This window comes from Helianthus annuus, chromosome 9 (genome assembly GCF_002127325.2).
Source record: "Helianthus annuus cultivar XRQ/B chromosome 9, HanXRQr2.0-SUNRISE, whole genome shotgun sequence".
Taxonomy (NCBI): Eukaryota; Viridiplantae; Streptophyta; class Magnoliopsida; order Asterales; family Asteraceae; genus Helianthus; species Helianthus annuus.
Window position 1 is genome coordinate 132076718 of NC_035441.2, and position 15645 is coordinate 132092362.

The 15645-nt window shown below is 34.6% G+C and overlaps 1 protein-coding gene across 1 annotated transcript; it reads right to left on the minus strand.

The window, feature by feature from the left end:
• Positions 1-4148: 4148 nt before the first annotated feature.
• On the minus strand, positions 4149-15381 carry LOC110878716 (receptor-like cytosolic serine/threonine-protein kinase RBK1). The gene is made up of 7 exons (XM_022127071.2): positions 15171-15381; positions 14679-15089; positions 6875-7132; positions 5772-5926; positions 5607-5686; positions 5384-5519; positions 4149-4789 (listed from the first exon to the last, which is right to left on the minus strand). Exons 1-7 carry the CDS (start codon positions 15175-15177, stop codon positions 4481-4483), a joined length of 1356 nt encoding a protein of 451 aa, XP_021982763.1. The 5' UTR covers positions 15178-15381; the 3' UTR covers positions 4149-4480.
• Positions 15382-15645: the final 264 nt, after the last annotated feature.

Sequence of the window (15645 nt, forward strand, 5' to 3'; positions counted from 1 at the left end):
ACCCCAAGTGTCTAGACAGGTGTCTAAAACCAGATACAAGCTCATGGTTTCAAATTTAAGAAGCTAGAATGGTTTGAGTGGTGGCCAAGTATAAAAAATGGCAACTTCCCACACTTTTTGTGCTGATGCCTCTCTCGCGCCCCGCGAACAGAAGTGGTCATGGGTGTCGCGGCCCGCGAGCAACTACAATTCAGCCAAACAATTTTTAAATGTTGACACTTTAAGCCCCTCACCCTTATAATTTGATATATCTTTCATATTTAGCACTTTTGGCCCTTCAAGTTAGGTTGTAGGTATTCTTGGAAGTATAACAAACATCGTTATGCTCTGGGTTCGTTAAAGGGTCACTCAGAGGTATAATTAAACATGTTGACGCTTTTAACCCTTAATTTCACAAACTTGCGTGAATTATCATTTAACGGCATAAAAGCCCTAAACGGCCAATATTATGCATTCCCGAGAATATGATCGAATCATCATAAAGCTCCGGGTTCGTTAAAAGGTCACTCGGAGGTATAATTAAACATGTTGACACTTTTAACCCTTCGATGCACAAATTTTTAAATTATATCGCAAACGGTTTCGTTTATCCAACAAATGGCTCATTAAGAGAATACGAACACCATATAAGGTCATTCAGAGGCTTAGTTTAAGCATGTTGACACTTTTAGTCCCTCCACATTCATAGTTTTCAATATTGACAAAATTAGTCCATCTTAGCCTACTTTTAGGCACGATTAAGATTAGGGACACGTGTCGATATATTATTGGACACGATTTTACGAGGTGTTACACTTTTACACCGGTAAGGCCTTTAAGGCTTCTTTTCTGGTGGTCTTTTTGTTACTGATTTAGTTTTTGGGGTTTGACTGTGGTTTATGTTGGCTATATTTTTTGATGTTCTTATTGGGGTCTTGATTTGGGTATGCCAGAGGCCTGTTCCTTTTTGGTAGACGAACTTTCCGTTTCATCTGAGATCATTTCGTTTATACAGGTTATTTGGTTCGTTTATTTAAGTGATGATGGAAGTTAAAACGTATATTGGTTTTCTTATGGTCCTTTGAGGTCGTTTATTTTTAAGATGAATGTTGTTTATACTCCTATGATGATCGGTGTTGTTGCTACTTCGATGATGAAGAACATGTATCATCCGAGTCTTTTAGTCTAGTTTACATTATTAGCAACACATCTTGGCATCAAGTGCTTGTACCTATTGCGTTAATGGTTATTTATGTTTTATTTGGTTGTATTGTGTGTTTTTTGGGTTGTTTCCCCTTCTGGTATTTAAGTGTGTAATGGGTTGTCTGCAAACCATTTGATCGGAAGTTATTTCATCCGAGACTTTTGGCTGATTAACATTATTTTGGTTCTTTTGTGGTGATTTGATACCTTTTTCGACATTGTCGGTTAGCTTTTGTTGTAAACTAAATATGTTTTCTACAACGATGAAGATATGATTTCATCCGAGAACCTGTTGTGAATGCAGATAGTTTATTGTCATATGTCTCCATAAAAATGGCTTGAAGCTCATCTGAGAATTAGTGGATCGCATGTTTATAAGGGAGATGATGTTGCTTTTCATTTGGCGTTATTGGCCCATGCAATCAAGCCAGAAGAATAGATGATATGAAAAGCCAAAACTGGTTCTCAACAGTTGATCATCATAAGCAGTGCTTGTACTAGACTCTTTCCAATGACAGTGGTTATCTATCAGCTGATGACTCCTAAGTGTTGATCTTCTCAACAACTGTTTAGTCAAAGAACTGCTGAAGATACAAAGACTGAAGCCCTAACAGCTGCTGTCTCTCAAGTACTGATGAAGAACAAAGCACTGCTGATTAAAGGTCTGATCACCCTTTGAAGAAAGTATTGATCCTCAACATCAGTGCTTAGGCAACAACAGTGGGAAGTTGCATCAATGTTTTGTATAATCAGTGTTTATTGTAATCAATGTTTAGATTGTATCAGTTGTTAGAGTTTGTTAGTTTGTTAGATGTAACTATCTAGGTGATGTCAGCCAAGATGCTTAGTGGTTAGGTTTGTACTATAAATAGAACAGTACCTGTATTATTCTATTAGCTCTTTCGAAGAACTTGATTACAAAAATATACACTACCAACACTCAAAGATGCTCAGTTGTTTATGTTTTATTTGGTTGTATTGTGTGTTTTTTGGGTTGTTTCCCCTTCTGGTATTTAAGTGTGTAATGGGTTGTCTGCATACCCATTTGATCGGTAGTTATTTCATCCGAGACTTTTGGCTGATTAACATTATTTTGGTTCTTTTGTGGTGATTTGATACCTTTTTCGACATTGTTGGTTAGCTTTTGTTGTAAACTAAATATGTTTTCTATAACGATGAAGATATGATTTCATCCGAGAACCTGTTGTGAATGCAGATAGTTTATTGTCATATGTCTCCATAAAAATGGCTTGAAGCTCATCTGAGAGTTAGTGGATCGTATGTTTATAAGGGAGATGATGTTGCTTTTCATTTGGCGTTGTTGGCCCATGCAATCAAGCCAGAAGAATAGATGATATGAAAAGCCAAAACTGGTTCTCAACAGTTGATCATCATAAGCAGTGCTTGTACTAGACTCTTCCCAATGACAGTGGTTATCTATCAGCTGATGACTCCTAAGTGTTGATCTTCTCAACAACTGTTTAGTCAAAGAACTGCTGAAGATACAAAGACTGAAGCCCTAACAACTGCTGTCTCTCAAGTACTGATGAAGAACAAAGCACTGCTGATTAAAGGTCTTATCACCCTTTGAAGAAAGCATTGATCCTCAACATCAGTGCTTAGGCAACAACAGTGGGAAGCTGCATCAGTGTTTTGTATAATCAGTATTTATTGTAATCAGTGTTTAGATTGTATCAGTTGTTAGAGTTTGTTAGTTTGTTAGATATAACTATCTAGGTGACGTCAGCCAAGATGCGCAGTGGTTAGGTTTGTACTATAAATAGAACAGTACCTGTATTGTTCTATTAGCTCTTTCGAAGAACTTGATTACAAAAATATACACTACCAACACTCAAAGAGTTTAACGCCTCTCCGTGAAGAATATCTTGATAAGCTCTGAAGTTGAAACCATACTCAACACCTTGCCAATCTCTCACAGGTGTAACAGTTGTGCATCTATAAAAGTTGAGTTTATAATCATGTACTACAACTTTAGATAAATCTTTATTCTCACCAACACCAAATTTCGATAGAATCACAACAGCATCTTCTTGAAGCTATCCATCAAAAACAGGTATCAGATGACTCTTAATACCTGCTTGAATCTTAGCACCCTGAAGAACATTTAAAGAAAGTATTTTTTAGCATACACCACTATATTCTCTGATTGAACGGAAAAGCAGAAATACAAATTACCTTTTCATCAATGAAGATGAGATCCATTTTGTAACCTTGATTCCATTTTCGAATAATTATCGCTTTCATGTTCCACATATCTTTCTCAGGATTAAAATCGTTAACAAAACTAAGATTGTTACTGTTAACTGATATTGACATGCTTCTAATTCGGAATTCGGATTGTGATCAAATTTCAAATTTGAAAATCAGAGAAGATGAAAGTGTGATCAAATATGAAGAGGGAAATGAGAAGAAAAGCCTTATATAAGAAGATGATTGACAGGAGTTTGTGAGTGACATTCATTAATTGCAAATTACTTATTCCCATGTATTTTTAAATTTGAATTTGCCGATAATTAACCTTTAACATCTGATGATCTAAAAGCATTACATAAAACTACAACCTCTGCTGGGTATTAAAGTAAAGTCAGATATATATGGGCAGATGTTTACTTTGGCAGAGGTTTGAGTGAATTTTAAATGATTTTATATATTTAGACTTATGATGCAGTAATAACATAAGAAAAGCATTGTTGGACAGCCTCTCTGGCTGCCACATCAGTTTTTCTTATGTCACTCAGATTTCTCATTTTATAGAAAGTATAGATAGATTGTTGTTGTTTTACGATTTAAAATTTAAGATAGTCGAATAATTATAATATTTTATTTTATACTTATTGTGTTGACAATCACTTTCATAGTTTAATTCAATGCCCATGATCATTGTACCAACACCACATAATGCTAAAAGGCATAAAAGCACGTTTTATCATTTAGCTCACATAATGTAGACCCTAATACGATAAAATTTGCACACGTTTATCCTTAGCTTCCAACTATTTCTGTAACATGGTCCGATAAATACAAATTATACATCATATATTTTAAATATATGATTTACAACCCTCTGTAGCTTCAAGCTACGCCTAAATCAACCCGAACGAACACTCGTTCGAAGAGAAACGAAAAGGAAAATGGAGGAAATTTCATGAATTTCATAAGAACATTGGCGAAAGCGTGTATTTGGTAATGCGTAGTTGTGATATGACATCTTTGATGCCAACCATCGGTATTTTGTGAACCAAAGAACAAATGAGTACCCGTCTTCTTGCTCTATTTGTCATTCCATAATTAGTTGTCTATGACGATTGAGATCTTGTAGATACGTTGTAGACGTATACCCCTCCAAATCACAAGCATCTAAAATGATCGATCTCCCATCAAACGTATTTTGTCTCAATTCCATGGTCCCACCTTCTCCTGTTAGTAGTTGAACCACTCGTTTCATATGTGGGCGCATCTCGGGCATGTGATGAATACACGCAGAAGCAACCATAACGGCCCGTTTTAGCTCATTAACTTCATATGCACTTCCTAGTCGTGGATCGACAAGTTCCTCGACATCACCTTGCTCAAGTAATGGTTTTGCCTGTGAAAAACCATAAGCATTTGACATTTTGTAGGAACGTACAAAGATTTTCTATAGTTTCACATAGATCTGAGGTAGTAACAAATGAGACAAACGAGGTTGTGTAAGAGGTTAAGACGTGTATATTTTGGTACTTGTTAGGTACGTAATCAGTGCCGGATTTAGAAAATCATTATAGGGGGCAACATTTAAAAAAATGGTAACGAAATCGAAAAAAGTTATTTTCTTCCAAAATTTACACTACCGTCGGAGCGTTAAGGAGCAAAGGGGGTTACCCCTTGTTACAAGGTAGGTCCGCCCCTAGGTACGTTGGAAGCAAAGCAAAATAATTTTGCCCTACTTTTATGTTTGTTCTATTAAAATTTTTCAAAAAAAAAATTATGTTACTAGACTCATAAATATATTTTAATACAATCTTATAAGTTTTAATAAAAATTAGTATTTTACCCAACGTATTGTGGCGGTATCAGTATAGGATTGACACTAGATACAACTATAAAAGAAGGGAAAAAGTAGTTTTATTAAAGTTTAAGAGTTGTATGAGACATGACAACTTGGTTGTTTATAGGTAAATGGGTCAAAGTTCATACGTACCCATATTACAAGGCTTTGTCGACGTGAATCAACCGCACAACGACCTGTGATAAGCTCGAGTAGAAGAACGCCGAAAGCAAAAATGTCGGTTTTTTCATCGATTACTCCATGCATGAAATACTCTGGAGCCATATATCTAAAAACATATTCAAATTCATAAAAACATGTTAACAAAATGGTTATTTGCTACATAATAATGAATAACTAATGAAATTTTTAGTACCCGAAAGTCCCCTCAACAGGCGAGACTACTTGTTGAGCCCACCTTTCGGGGAGCCATTTTGCTAGACCGAAATCCGATATCTAATCAAATGCAGATTATCATATGTTAGATTGTAGCGAAAGATGAAACCATTGATCTATTTAGCGAAAAATGATTGAAACTAACTTGAGGTTCATAATCATCGACAAGTAAAATGTTCGAGGCAGTGATATCGCGATGAATTATACGTTTGTTACATTCGTAATGGAGATACTTCAAACCTTCTGCAATCCCAATAGCAATCTTAAACCTTGTATTCCAATCTAAGTTCTCTTCTGAAGCTGAAAATCACAAAAGATATTGAAGTTAATTGATATGTTCAAGATATTTGGTGTAAAATAATAAATGAAAGCATAATTTTCCCCTCAAAAGTAAAATTATAATATATTTTTTTTTAAAGTTAGAATGTATTAGGTAAAGTTTATTCATTTATCTTTAACAAAACTATAAGTTATGATTTGATTATATTTCATTTATAATTATTCTCACTATAGTACTTTATATAGTTGATTAATAATACATGAGAAAGTATAATGTACTTCAGGGCTTAACCTACATTAACATACATGACAAAAAATATAACGTGCGTTATTATCATAGAACGTGCGTGATTATAGTCTCATGCGTGATTATGTGGTCCCATGCGTGATTATGTGGTCCCATGTGGTCCCATGCGTGATTATGTGGTCCCATGCGTGATTATGCTCCTGATCCAACGGTTACCATTGTCTCCTACGTGATGTATGATAAGGCTTTTTGTATGTTAACCTTACTCTACTCAATAATACATAACATCTTACATATGTTTCTACATAATTCTATATTTAATCCTGAGTTAAATATCATTTTAGTTTCTGTTGTTTGGGTCATTTTGACAGTTTAGTCCAAAGTTTCATTTTTCGCATGTAGGTTCAAAAAGGTTTCAACGTTGCCATTTTAGTCCACTGGGTTAACTTTATCCATTTTTTCTGTTAATGAGAAGCGCAAGTTGGTCATTTTATATGGCCGAATTGCCCTTCTAGTTAACAGAATTACATATAAAATGACCGAATTGCCCTTCTCATTAACAAAAAAATGGATGAAGTTAACCCAGTGGACTAAAATGGCAACGTTGAAACGTTTTGGAACCCGCAGCTAAAAAATGAAACATTTAGACTAAACTGAAAAAATGATCCAAAACACATAGACTAAAATGGCATTTAACTCTTTAATCTTTTATTATTCCTTACCATGTAATACACTTGCAAGGCTACCATGAGGCGCGAATTGTAACACAAGGTGCAAATCATTATCGGAACTGAAGCCGATCAACTTAGCAGCATTTGGATGGTTGATATGCGCAATGATCCCAAGCTCGGTTAAGAAATCCCCAACCCTATCTTCGTCTTTTTTCTCTTTCTTTGTTATCTTCTTAACTGCCACGATTTGACCGTCGGGTAAGCATCCTTTGTACACTTCCGCGTGCCCGCCTTTTCCGAGCAAGTTGTCTACACATAGATAGTAAAAGAAAATGGTGAGTTGTGGTCGAAACTTGAAAGCTACATTGTTTCAAAGTGAGGGACTGTTTAGTTGTTATATGAAAGTACAGGGACTAAGAAGTAACTATCATGAGTTTATGGATGATGATTAGTGGAACATTATCACATGGTACATCATGCCCATATACATTAATATGATGGGATTGAAGAGTATTGATGTGTGAAACATGTGGGGTTTTTGGATTGTTATGCATACAAAAAGTCAAGGAAAATTCAAAGCACCTAAAAGTGTGCCGACCCATATGATTTGATTTATGCTCGTTATGGGTGTTAAACTTGAGTTACCATTGGCTACGTACCATTTATTGTGTAAAGTACAAGATGAGCTACCTAATTTACTAGCGTGTGAAAAAACATTTCGTAAAAATAACAAGGGATAAAGTGGGTCCAACAAAACACAATAACATTATTGACATGAAAATTTAGAGGTGCATTGCAAATTTAGAGGGGTACTTTTATCCTATTGTTTTCACATTCAGCATAAAAATTTAAAGAGTAAATTACGAATTTGGCCTGTGTGGTCATATCACTTTTACCCTTTTAATTCAGAAAAGAATATTTTAACATCTGAGCCTCTAACGTCTTTTTTTCTAACCCTTTTGGCCCCTAACACTAACCTCATCCATTTACTTTTAGTGGCCAAAAGGGTTAGAAAAAAAAAGACGTTAGGGGCTCAAATATTAAAAGATTTTTTTTTGGTTAAAAGGGTAAAAGTGATATAACAAATGGGGCCAAAAGCATAATTTACTCTAACTTAAATTGTTGACAGAGTATTATTAAAAGCTAAAAATTAATTTTATTGTAAAACAACTCACTTTAAAAGAAATATTTTTTGAACGGTAAATTTAGATCACTGACGGAACACTGTAGTGTCATCGTGCCACCAGTGGAACCACCCGATCATATCCATATCCAATATGTAAATATGACTATAAACCAATTCAAGAGAAAACCCAATAAATCTCGGAAAAACTCATTAATGCCTATACACCATGATAGAAACATATCACGTTAACTATCTATGTAACTTTGTCCTGTACTAGTAAATAAATTCGAGTGTGGACTAGTAAGAAGCATATCACGGAAACTATCCATGTAACTTTGTCCTGTATTAGTAGATAAATCCGAGTGTGGACTAGTAAAGTGGTTCGATGTCCTATCAGGTACAACTTTACAAGTATAGTATATCAAAACATATAATAAAAATAGTTTTTTATATATATTAAATTCGGATAATTATGACGGGACAATGCAAGTAATCTGTCATGAGAGCAGGGTGCAAGCTAGGATGAAGTGACACAACACCTGGATTTGAATGCTACATTTGCTCTTCGGTTCAACTGTCAAGTTCATTTGACCCCATCGAAAAAGTGATAAAGCAAATTGTTGTATTAAATTAAATTGTATTTTATATAGTTAGAGCATTCACATCCAATCCATTAAAAATATACATACATTCCACTAAAAAACAACTCCTATATCAATATATTTACACTAAAAACAAACACTTTTTCTCTCTCCTTTTCAATATATATTACATTTTCTCTCTCCTCCACTCACAACCACTTTCAATATATATTTAAAAAGTATAGGGGGTGAACAGTGTCCCCCCAAATATACAGATGAACAGTAACATTTTCTCTCTCCTCCACTCACAACCACTTTTTATACTTCTTATATTTTAAAAACCCCCCACACAGATTTTGGTGGTTTGGATGAGAATGCTCTTACAAATAGAAGTTGCATATACATATACAGTAACATCACGTGGTGTTTTTTTCTTTTTTTTTTAGGTTTTTTTCTTTTTTTTTATTTTAACATTTTAACATTTAGTATTAACATTTATAACTCTTCAACTTTCAAAATAATTTATAATCAATTTTTACGTGCTTATTTTTATATACATATCGTTATAAATTCAGGTTTATTTATGTTACATTGTAATATTTTTTTGGAAGTGGATAGGCTCAAATATAATATATTTTTGTGCTTTTTTGTACCTTTTTTAGTTGGTTTACATTTTGACATAACTTTTGTTTTAAAACATGCCGGGTCAAGTATAATACGTTTTTATTAGATGGTAAAAATTCGAGTTACTTTACATTTCTATGCTGCCGCAACACGGCGTACCATTGTTTAACATAAAAAAACTTAGTTTTCTTACGTACTTATTTTTATGTAAGTATTGGTATAAGTTAAAAATGGTTGACGTTTCAACGTAAATTTCTTTCGCAAATAAGTCGGATCAAATATAATACGTTTTCATGCTTATCCTTATGTACATTTTTAGTTTGTCTACATTTTGACGTAACTTTTGTTCAAAATAAAAAATATAACACGATTTCATTAGAATATATAAATTCGAGTTACTTTATATTTCGAACCCGCTGCAACATGCGGGAAAATTTACTGGTATATATACATACACGAAAAGTGTTCAGAATAAAAAATATATGTTTACAAATGACCGTATAAGTAAAGTGTTTTGGATGTGATATACAGAATCGTGGCTCACTTTCCTTCTCTCTATTTTTTGTGATATTTTATACATTCAAATATAACTGTATCATCTGATCTTCACAGCTCGTGTCCATATATAACAGAATTTTTTATTGGTAAACAAATTATTTTATCTTAAGGAACAATATATGGATTCAACAATTCACGCGCTATAGTTTAAAATTAGTGTATTTATATATGAATATATGTATGGGGATGGTTCAAATGAAAACCATTTTTATTGTAAAAACTCGAAAACTAACTAAAAAAATCCTAAAAAACACACAAAACTTTTTTTTTCCATTTTTTTTATAAAAATCGCTGGTTTTTATATATGAAAAAAAAACTTTTTTTCAAAAAAAAAAAAATTGTAGTACACAATTGTAATAATACACATGTGTAGTACAGATACACATGTGCACTACACAATTTTTTTTAAATTTTTTTATATAAAAAAAACCTGCAAAAATTATTATGCAAAAAAAAAATTTGGTATGTTTTTTTGGCTTTTTTAGTTAGTTTTCGAGTTTTCACAATAACTAGTGGTTTTCATTTGAACCTTCCCCTATATGTATGAACTACTAAATATACTATACTTTTTTTAAACTGCAACACACGCAATATTTAATTTTACACTACCTTAATTCCCAAAAATAATCTTATTTCGTAAAAGAGTCGGAGTTTCAATTACCAAGAGCGAGCTGGTTTGCGAGCCTAAACAAACCTAATATTTACATATTTTTATTTAATATGTTAAATGTATATTTATGTAATAATTATAATTTATAAAATTATGATAAAATAAATTATATATATATATATATATATCATTTTTGAAAATTAATTATAATTAATAAAAAATAAACAAGCCGATCTCGAACTTGAAACACTATTCATGACCCGAGTTTAAGTTCGAGCTCTCATAAATTAAAAGAGCCCGGCTCAGATGCACTTGTTTACACCCTATTTTTATTTATATATATAAGCGTGACATAGTTAGCCTAAAAGATATTGTTTAATAAATTGAAGGGATATTGGATTTAAATAATCTTAATTTTCACCAATTGTCAGATAGCACTTTCAACTTTCGATTTGTACCACACCATTTTCAACTTTCAACTTATCGGCCGATAGCACTACCAAATTAACTGAACTCTAACCTAGTTAGTATTTTGCTGATGTGGCACTTGTGTGTTGACGTGACATCTGATGTAGAATCTTTTGATGACATGGGAACTGAGGTAGCAGCTGACTTGGCTTTTGATAACGTGACAGCTCATGTAACACTAGTTTGGTGACGTGACAGCTGATGTCAGCAAACTGGGTTAGCGTTGGGTTAACTTAAGAGTGTTATCAGCCAATAAGTTGAAAGTTAGGAGTAGTGTAGTATAAATCAAAAAGTAGAAATATTATCGGCCAATTGATGGAAGCTACGGTTATTTAAATCCAATATAAAAATCGAATGCTAAAGATGTTGAAGAATAAAAGTTGAATTTACTAAAAGGTAAACACGCCATCATAAAACATGCTGCAACTTTAATAAATTACGCATGCCTAATACCTTTTGAGGTTGCAAAACTTATATTCATTTCCTTTATTTAGTTCCACAAAATAGACACCAACTTCATTATTATACTAACTAATTGTTGAAACCTAGCTGTAATCTTAGACAACGAAGAACAGGAACGATCTGGTATGTGAATTGGGATGAAGATGATGATGATGCTGCTGCTGATGAATTCGGTGGGATGAAGATAGATAAGGAAGAAAATGGTAGGTAGCAACTGGTATTTAAGAGATGAGAGAAAGATTAGGTGTTTGTCTTATTATCACCGACCTTTCACTTTCATATTATATAAATAAATGTGGTTTCAATTGTTATAAACTAACTAGTTGTTTACCATGCGCGCGCGTTGCGGCGCGCTAAACCAAATCGTTCTATAAGAATGACAAAACATGTCAAATAACAAAAAGTAACTCAAACTAAAACGTCACGTATTTTCGGTACCGGTTCGGCACCGGTATTCACCGATTTTTACCCTCAAATACAACCCCCGCCCAAGGGGCCACGCCGAAACCCAAGCCCATCCGGGGTGGTGACTTGGGCGTTTGTACCCAACCCACGACACAACCCCAGCCCCATACCCCATATTCTAATATTTCCTAGATTTTTTTAAACACATAGCCGTTGGCAAACGGCTAGCACAAACGGCTACTTGTCTTGGCCAATGAGATCCCGCCATGTCATCTTGATAGCCTCGCCCAACGCTTGGGCTGAAACCCCCCGCCTAAGGGGCCACGCCGAAACCCAAGCCCACCTGGGGTAGTGACTTGGGCGTTTGTACCCAACCCACGCCACAACCCCCGCCCCATACCCCATATTCTAATATTTCCTAGATCTTTTTTTTTAAACACATAGCCGTTGGCCAACAGCTAGCCTAAACGGCTACTTGTCTTGACCAATGAGATCCCGCAATGTCATCTTGATAGCCCCGCTCAACGCCCGGGCTGAAACCCCCGCCCAAGGGGCCACGCCGAAACCCAACCCACCCGGGGTGGTGAATTGGGCATTTGTACCCAACCCACGCCACAACCCCCGCCCCATACCCCATACCCCATATTCTAATATTTCCTAAATCTTTTTTTAAACACATAGCTGTTGGCAAACGGCTAGCCCAAACGGCTACTTGTCTTGGCCAATGAGATCCAACCATGTCATTTTGATAGGCCCGCCCAACGCCCGGGCTGAAACCCCCGCCCAAGGGGCCACGCCGAAACCCAAACTCACCCGGGGTGGTGACTTTGGCGTTTGTACCCAACCCACGACACAACCCCCGCCCCATACCACATATTCTAATATTTCATAGATTTTTTTAAACACATAGTCGTTGGCAAACGGCTAGCCCAAACGGCTACTTGTCTTGGCCAATGAGATCACGCCATGTCATCTTGATAGCCCCGCCCAACGCCCGAGCTGAAACCCCCGCCTAAGGGGCCACGCCGAAACCCAAGCCCACCCGAGGTGGTGACTTAGGCGTTTATACCCAACCCACGTCACAACCCTCGCCTCATACCCCATATTCTTATATTTCCTAGATCACTATTTAATTAATATATGTTCACTATTCATTCACTTCTAATTTTATTAGTATATAATATAATTTTATTAGTATATAATGTGGAGAAAAATATTGTTTATTACATGCTAGTATACTCACTTAAAGAGGGAGGTTTAAATAGTAATATTTATTAAATTGATTAACTTTTTACTCATTGATCATAGTTTATTAATAGATAGATGGGCATCTCCTATTAATCTTTTACCCAATAAATTTTATCTTTGCATACGTTATATTTTCAATTGCTAAAAAACAACTGTTTTTCTTAATTGTTTAGTGAGATTTGAAATCAACCCACAACTAGTATATGATATTGTTTTATCTAACTTCACTAAATTCTATAACTTAAATTATGACTAATAATAATAATAAACATAAGTACAAGTTTCTTCAATAAAGTTTTGTCCTCATGTCTTTTGGTCCCCGATTCACATGCGTTTATTTTGGTTATTTAGAAATAATCTAAACAATGCGTTTATTACTGTTTTCGTCCCTATGGTTTGTCAAAAATCACTATTTCAGTCCATTAGTTTAAAAATTGTGATTTCAGTCCCTGTGGTTTCACTTTCGTAACCATTTCAGTCCCTGTGATTTCACTTTCGTAACCATTTCAATCCATTTATTTTGTTAGTACAGGGACTGAAATGGTTACGAGGTGGATTGAAATGGTTACGAAAGTGAAACCACAGGGACCGAAATCACAATTTTTAAACTAATGGACTGAAATAGTGATTTTTGACAAACCACAGGGACGAAAACAGTAATTAACTCTAGTTTAAAAGATATAGATGATATATAATATATTAATATAACTAAAACAGAATGCCAGTTTATGGGAATTGCCCTTTTTATTAACAGAAAACATGAATGAAGTTAACCTAACTAAAACCTTTAGACTAAACTGACAAAATGACTCAAATTACAGGAACTAAAATGGCATTAAAAACTATAATTAAGCAACAAGTTTAGGCAATGGTTGATTGTACCCTAACCTTTGGGGGTTTTTCAAAATAAAATGGATTGTGTGATTCTACCTCACACACCTGTCCACACATTTATCAATACACCTTATTTATAACATTTTGTTGCATTATTAATTGTAATTTTAGTAAAAATGGTTGTATCCACTTGATTTTTTTTTGTCTTTAAAATTTATTTTGTCTTTAAAATTTATTTTGTCTTTAATTATTATTTTACTTTTAACCCAAATACTTTAATAATTTTACAACTTAATGACAACATCATTGGTTGTAACATGTGTTTAAGTGGTTGTACCATAGTCAAATATAGGTTGTAAGTTATGCTTAAGTGGTTGTACCTTAATCAAATAATAATGGTTTCATTACCTTACCAAATTGAATATGTTTTGTATGCATGTATGGTTGTAAATTGTGCTTAAGTGGTTGTACTCTAATCAAATAATGGTTTCATTATCTTACCATATTCAATCGGTTTGATCCATTCAAAGTTGTGTTTTTTATTTGTAAATTACTATTATTTATAATAATCTAATTAATTTAGCCAAAATCTTGTATAAATATAATTTACAACATATTGATGCAATGGTTGTTGTAATGTATGCGTTATGGTTTGTATAGTGGTAATGATATATATTATATATAGATTACAATAAACCTGTCAAACGGGAGAAAATAGACGCGGGTTCATCGTAACGCGCGAGTTCTAAATCAATTTGGTTATTTTATTATATGTTTTACGTTTCGGTTAAATTTCTTTCCATTAACACCGCAACTTCATTGTCGGTGGTCGCTGATAGTAGTGTGGTATTAGTGCTCGCCCCCGCCGCAACGCGGGGGGTGTTTAATACTAGTTTAACTTAAAAAGAAAAGAGTAACATGATCGGAACAAAAACTCACCGGGAGAAAAGCCACCAGTAGCCACCGCGAGTTCATGAAACGTGAAATTCCGCCACGACGGTTTCGGCATATAATAGTCGTTAACCGCCGCGTCGGAGCTATTATTCCGTCCCAATTTCTTCACAAACCCCTTCCGTGAAAGCTCATATCCCGCCACCAACGGCCCCATTGAAAACCTCCTAAACGATTTCCTTTTCAAATTATCGATCAAATTCCTCCACGTCGCCCCATCGCCGTCGCCGTTCGCCTGAGACTTATCGGAATCTGAACACGACCCAGAAACTTCCAACACACCACGTGGAGACGATTGATCATCACTAGTTTCATTACATTCGGATTCCTTATCTGGGCTTTTTAAAGATTTCTTCCAGCTTTCTCCTTTCATCAAACTTATGGAGATTTTCCGGCGACCTGCACCGAGCCGGAAAACTTTAAAAAATGTTTTAAAAGTGTTTGAATTGTGAAATAAGTTTAAAATTCAAGAGTGATTACCTTTCATTTGAGGTTGAAGGGGTTTGTTTGAATCAATGTTGATGGTTTGGTCCGGTGGACGATGACGGTGACGGTGACGGAGTGGACGAAAATTGAATGGCGCGGAGAGAGAAGGGGAGGGAGTTGAGAGGAGGATATTATTTGAAGACAATGGTTGTGTTTGTGTAATGTGTGGTGTAACCAAACTATTTGTCTATTTTTATACAATCACTTAGATTGTATTTATTCTATAAAAGTTTTTAAATAATAAGGATTGCATAGATTGTGTTTGTATTATAAAAGTTACATGTAGGCTTTTTTTCTTTAATTTTTTTTTTTTTTTTTTTAACAACCTTTTACACCTATTTACTAACAACCTTGCATTTTGTTACAATTTAAACTCACAAATCACTTTTGTAGTACATAAAAGTATACCAATAAACCACTAGATAATAAGGAAAAAAAGTGGTTAAAAAAATTAAAGATTCACTAGTAG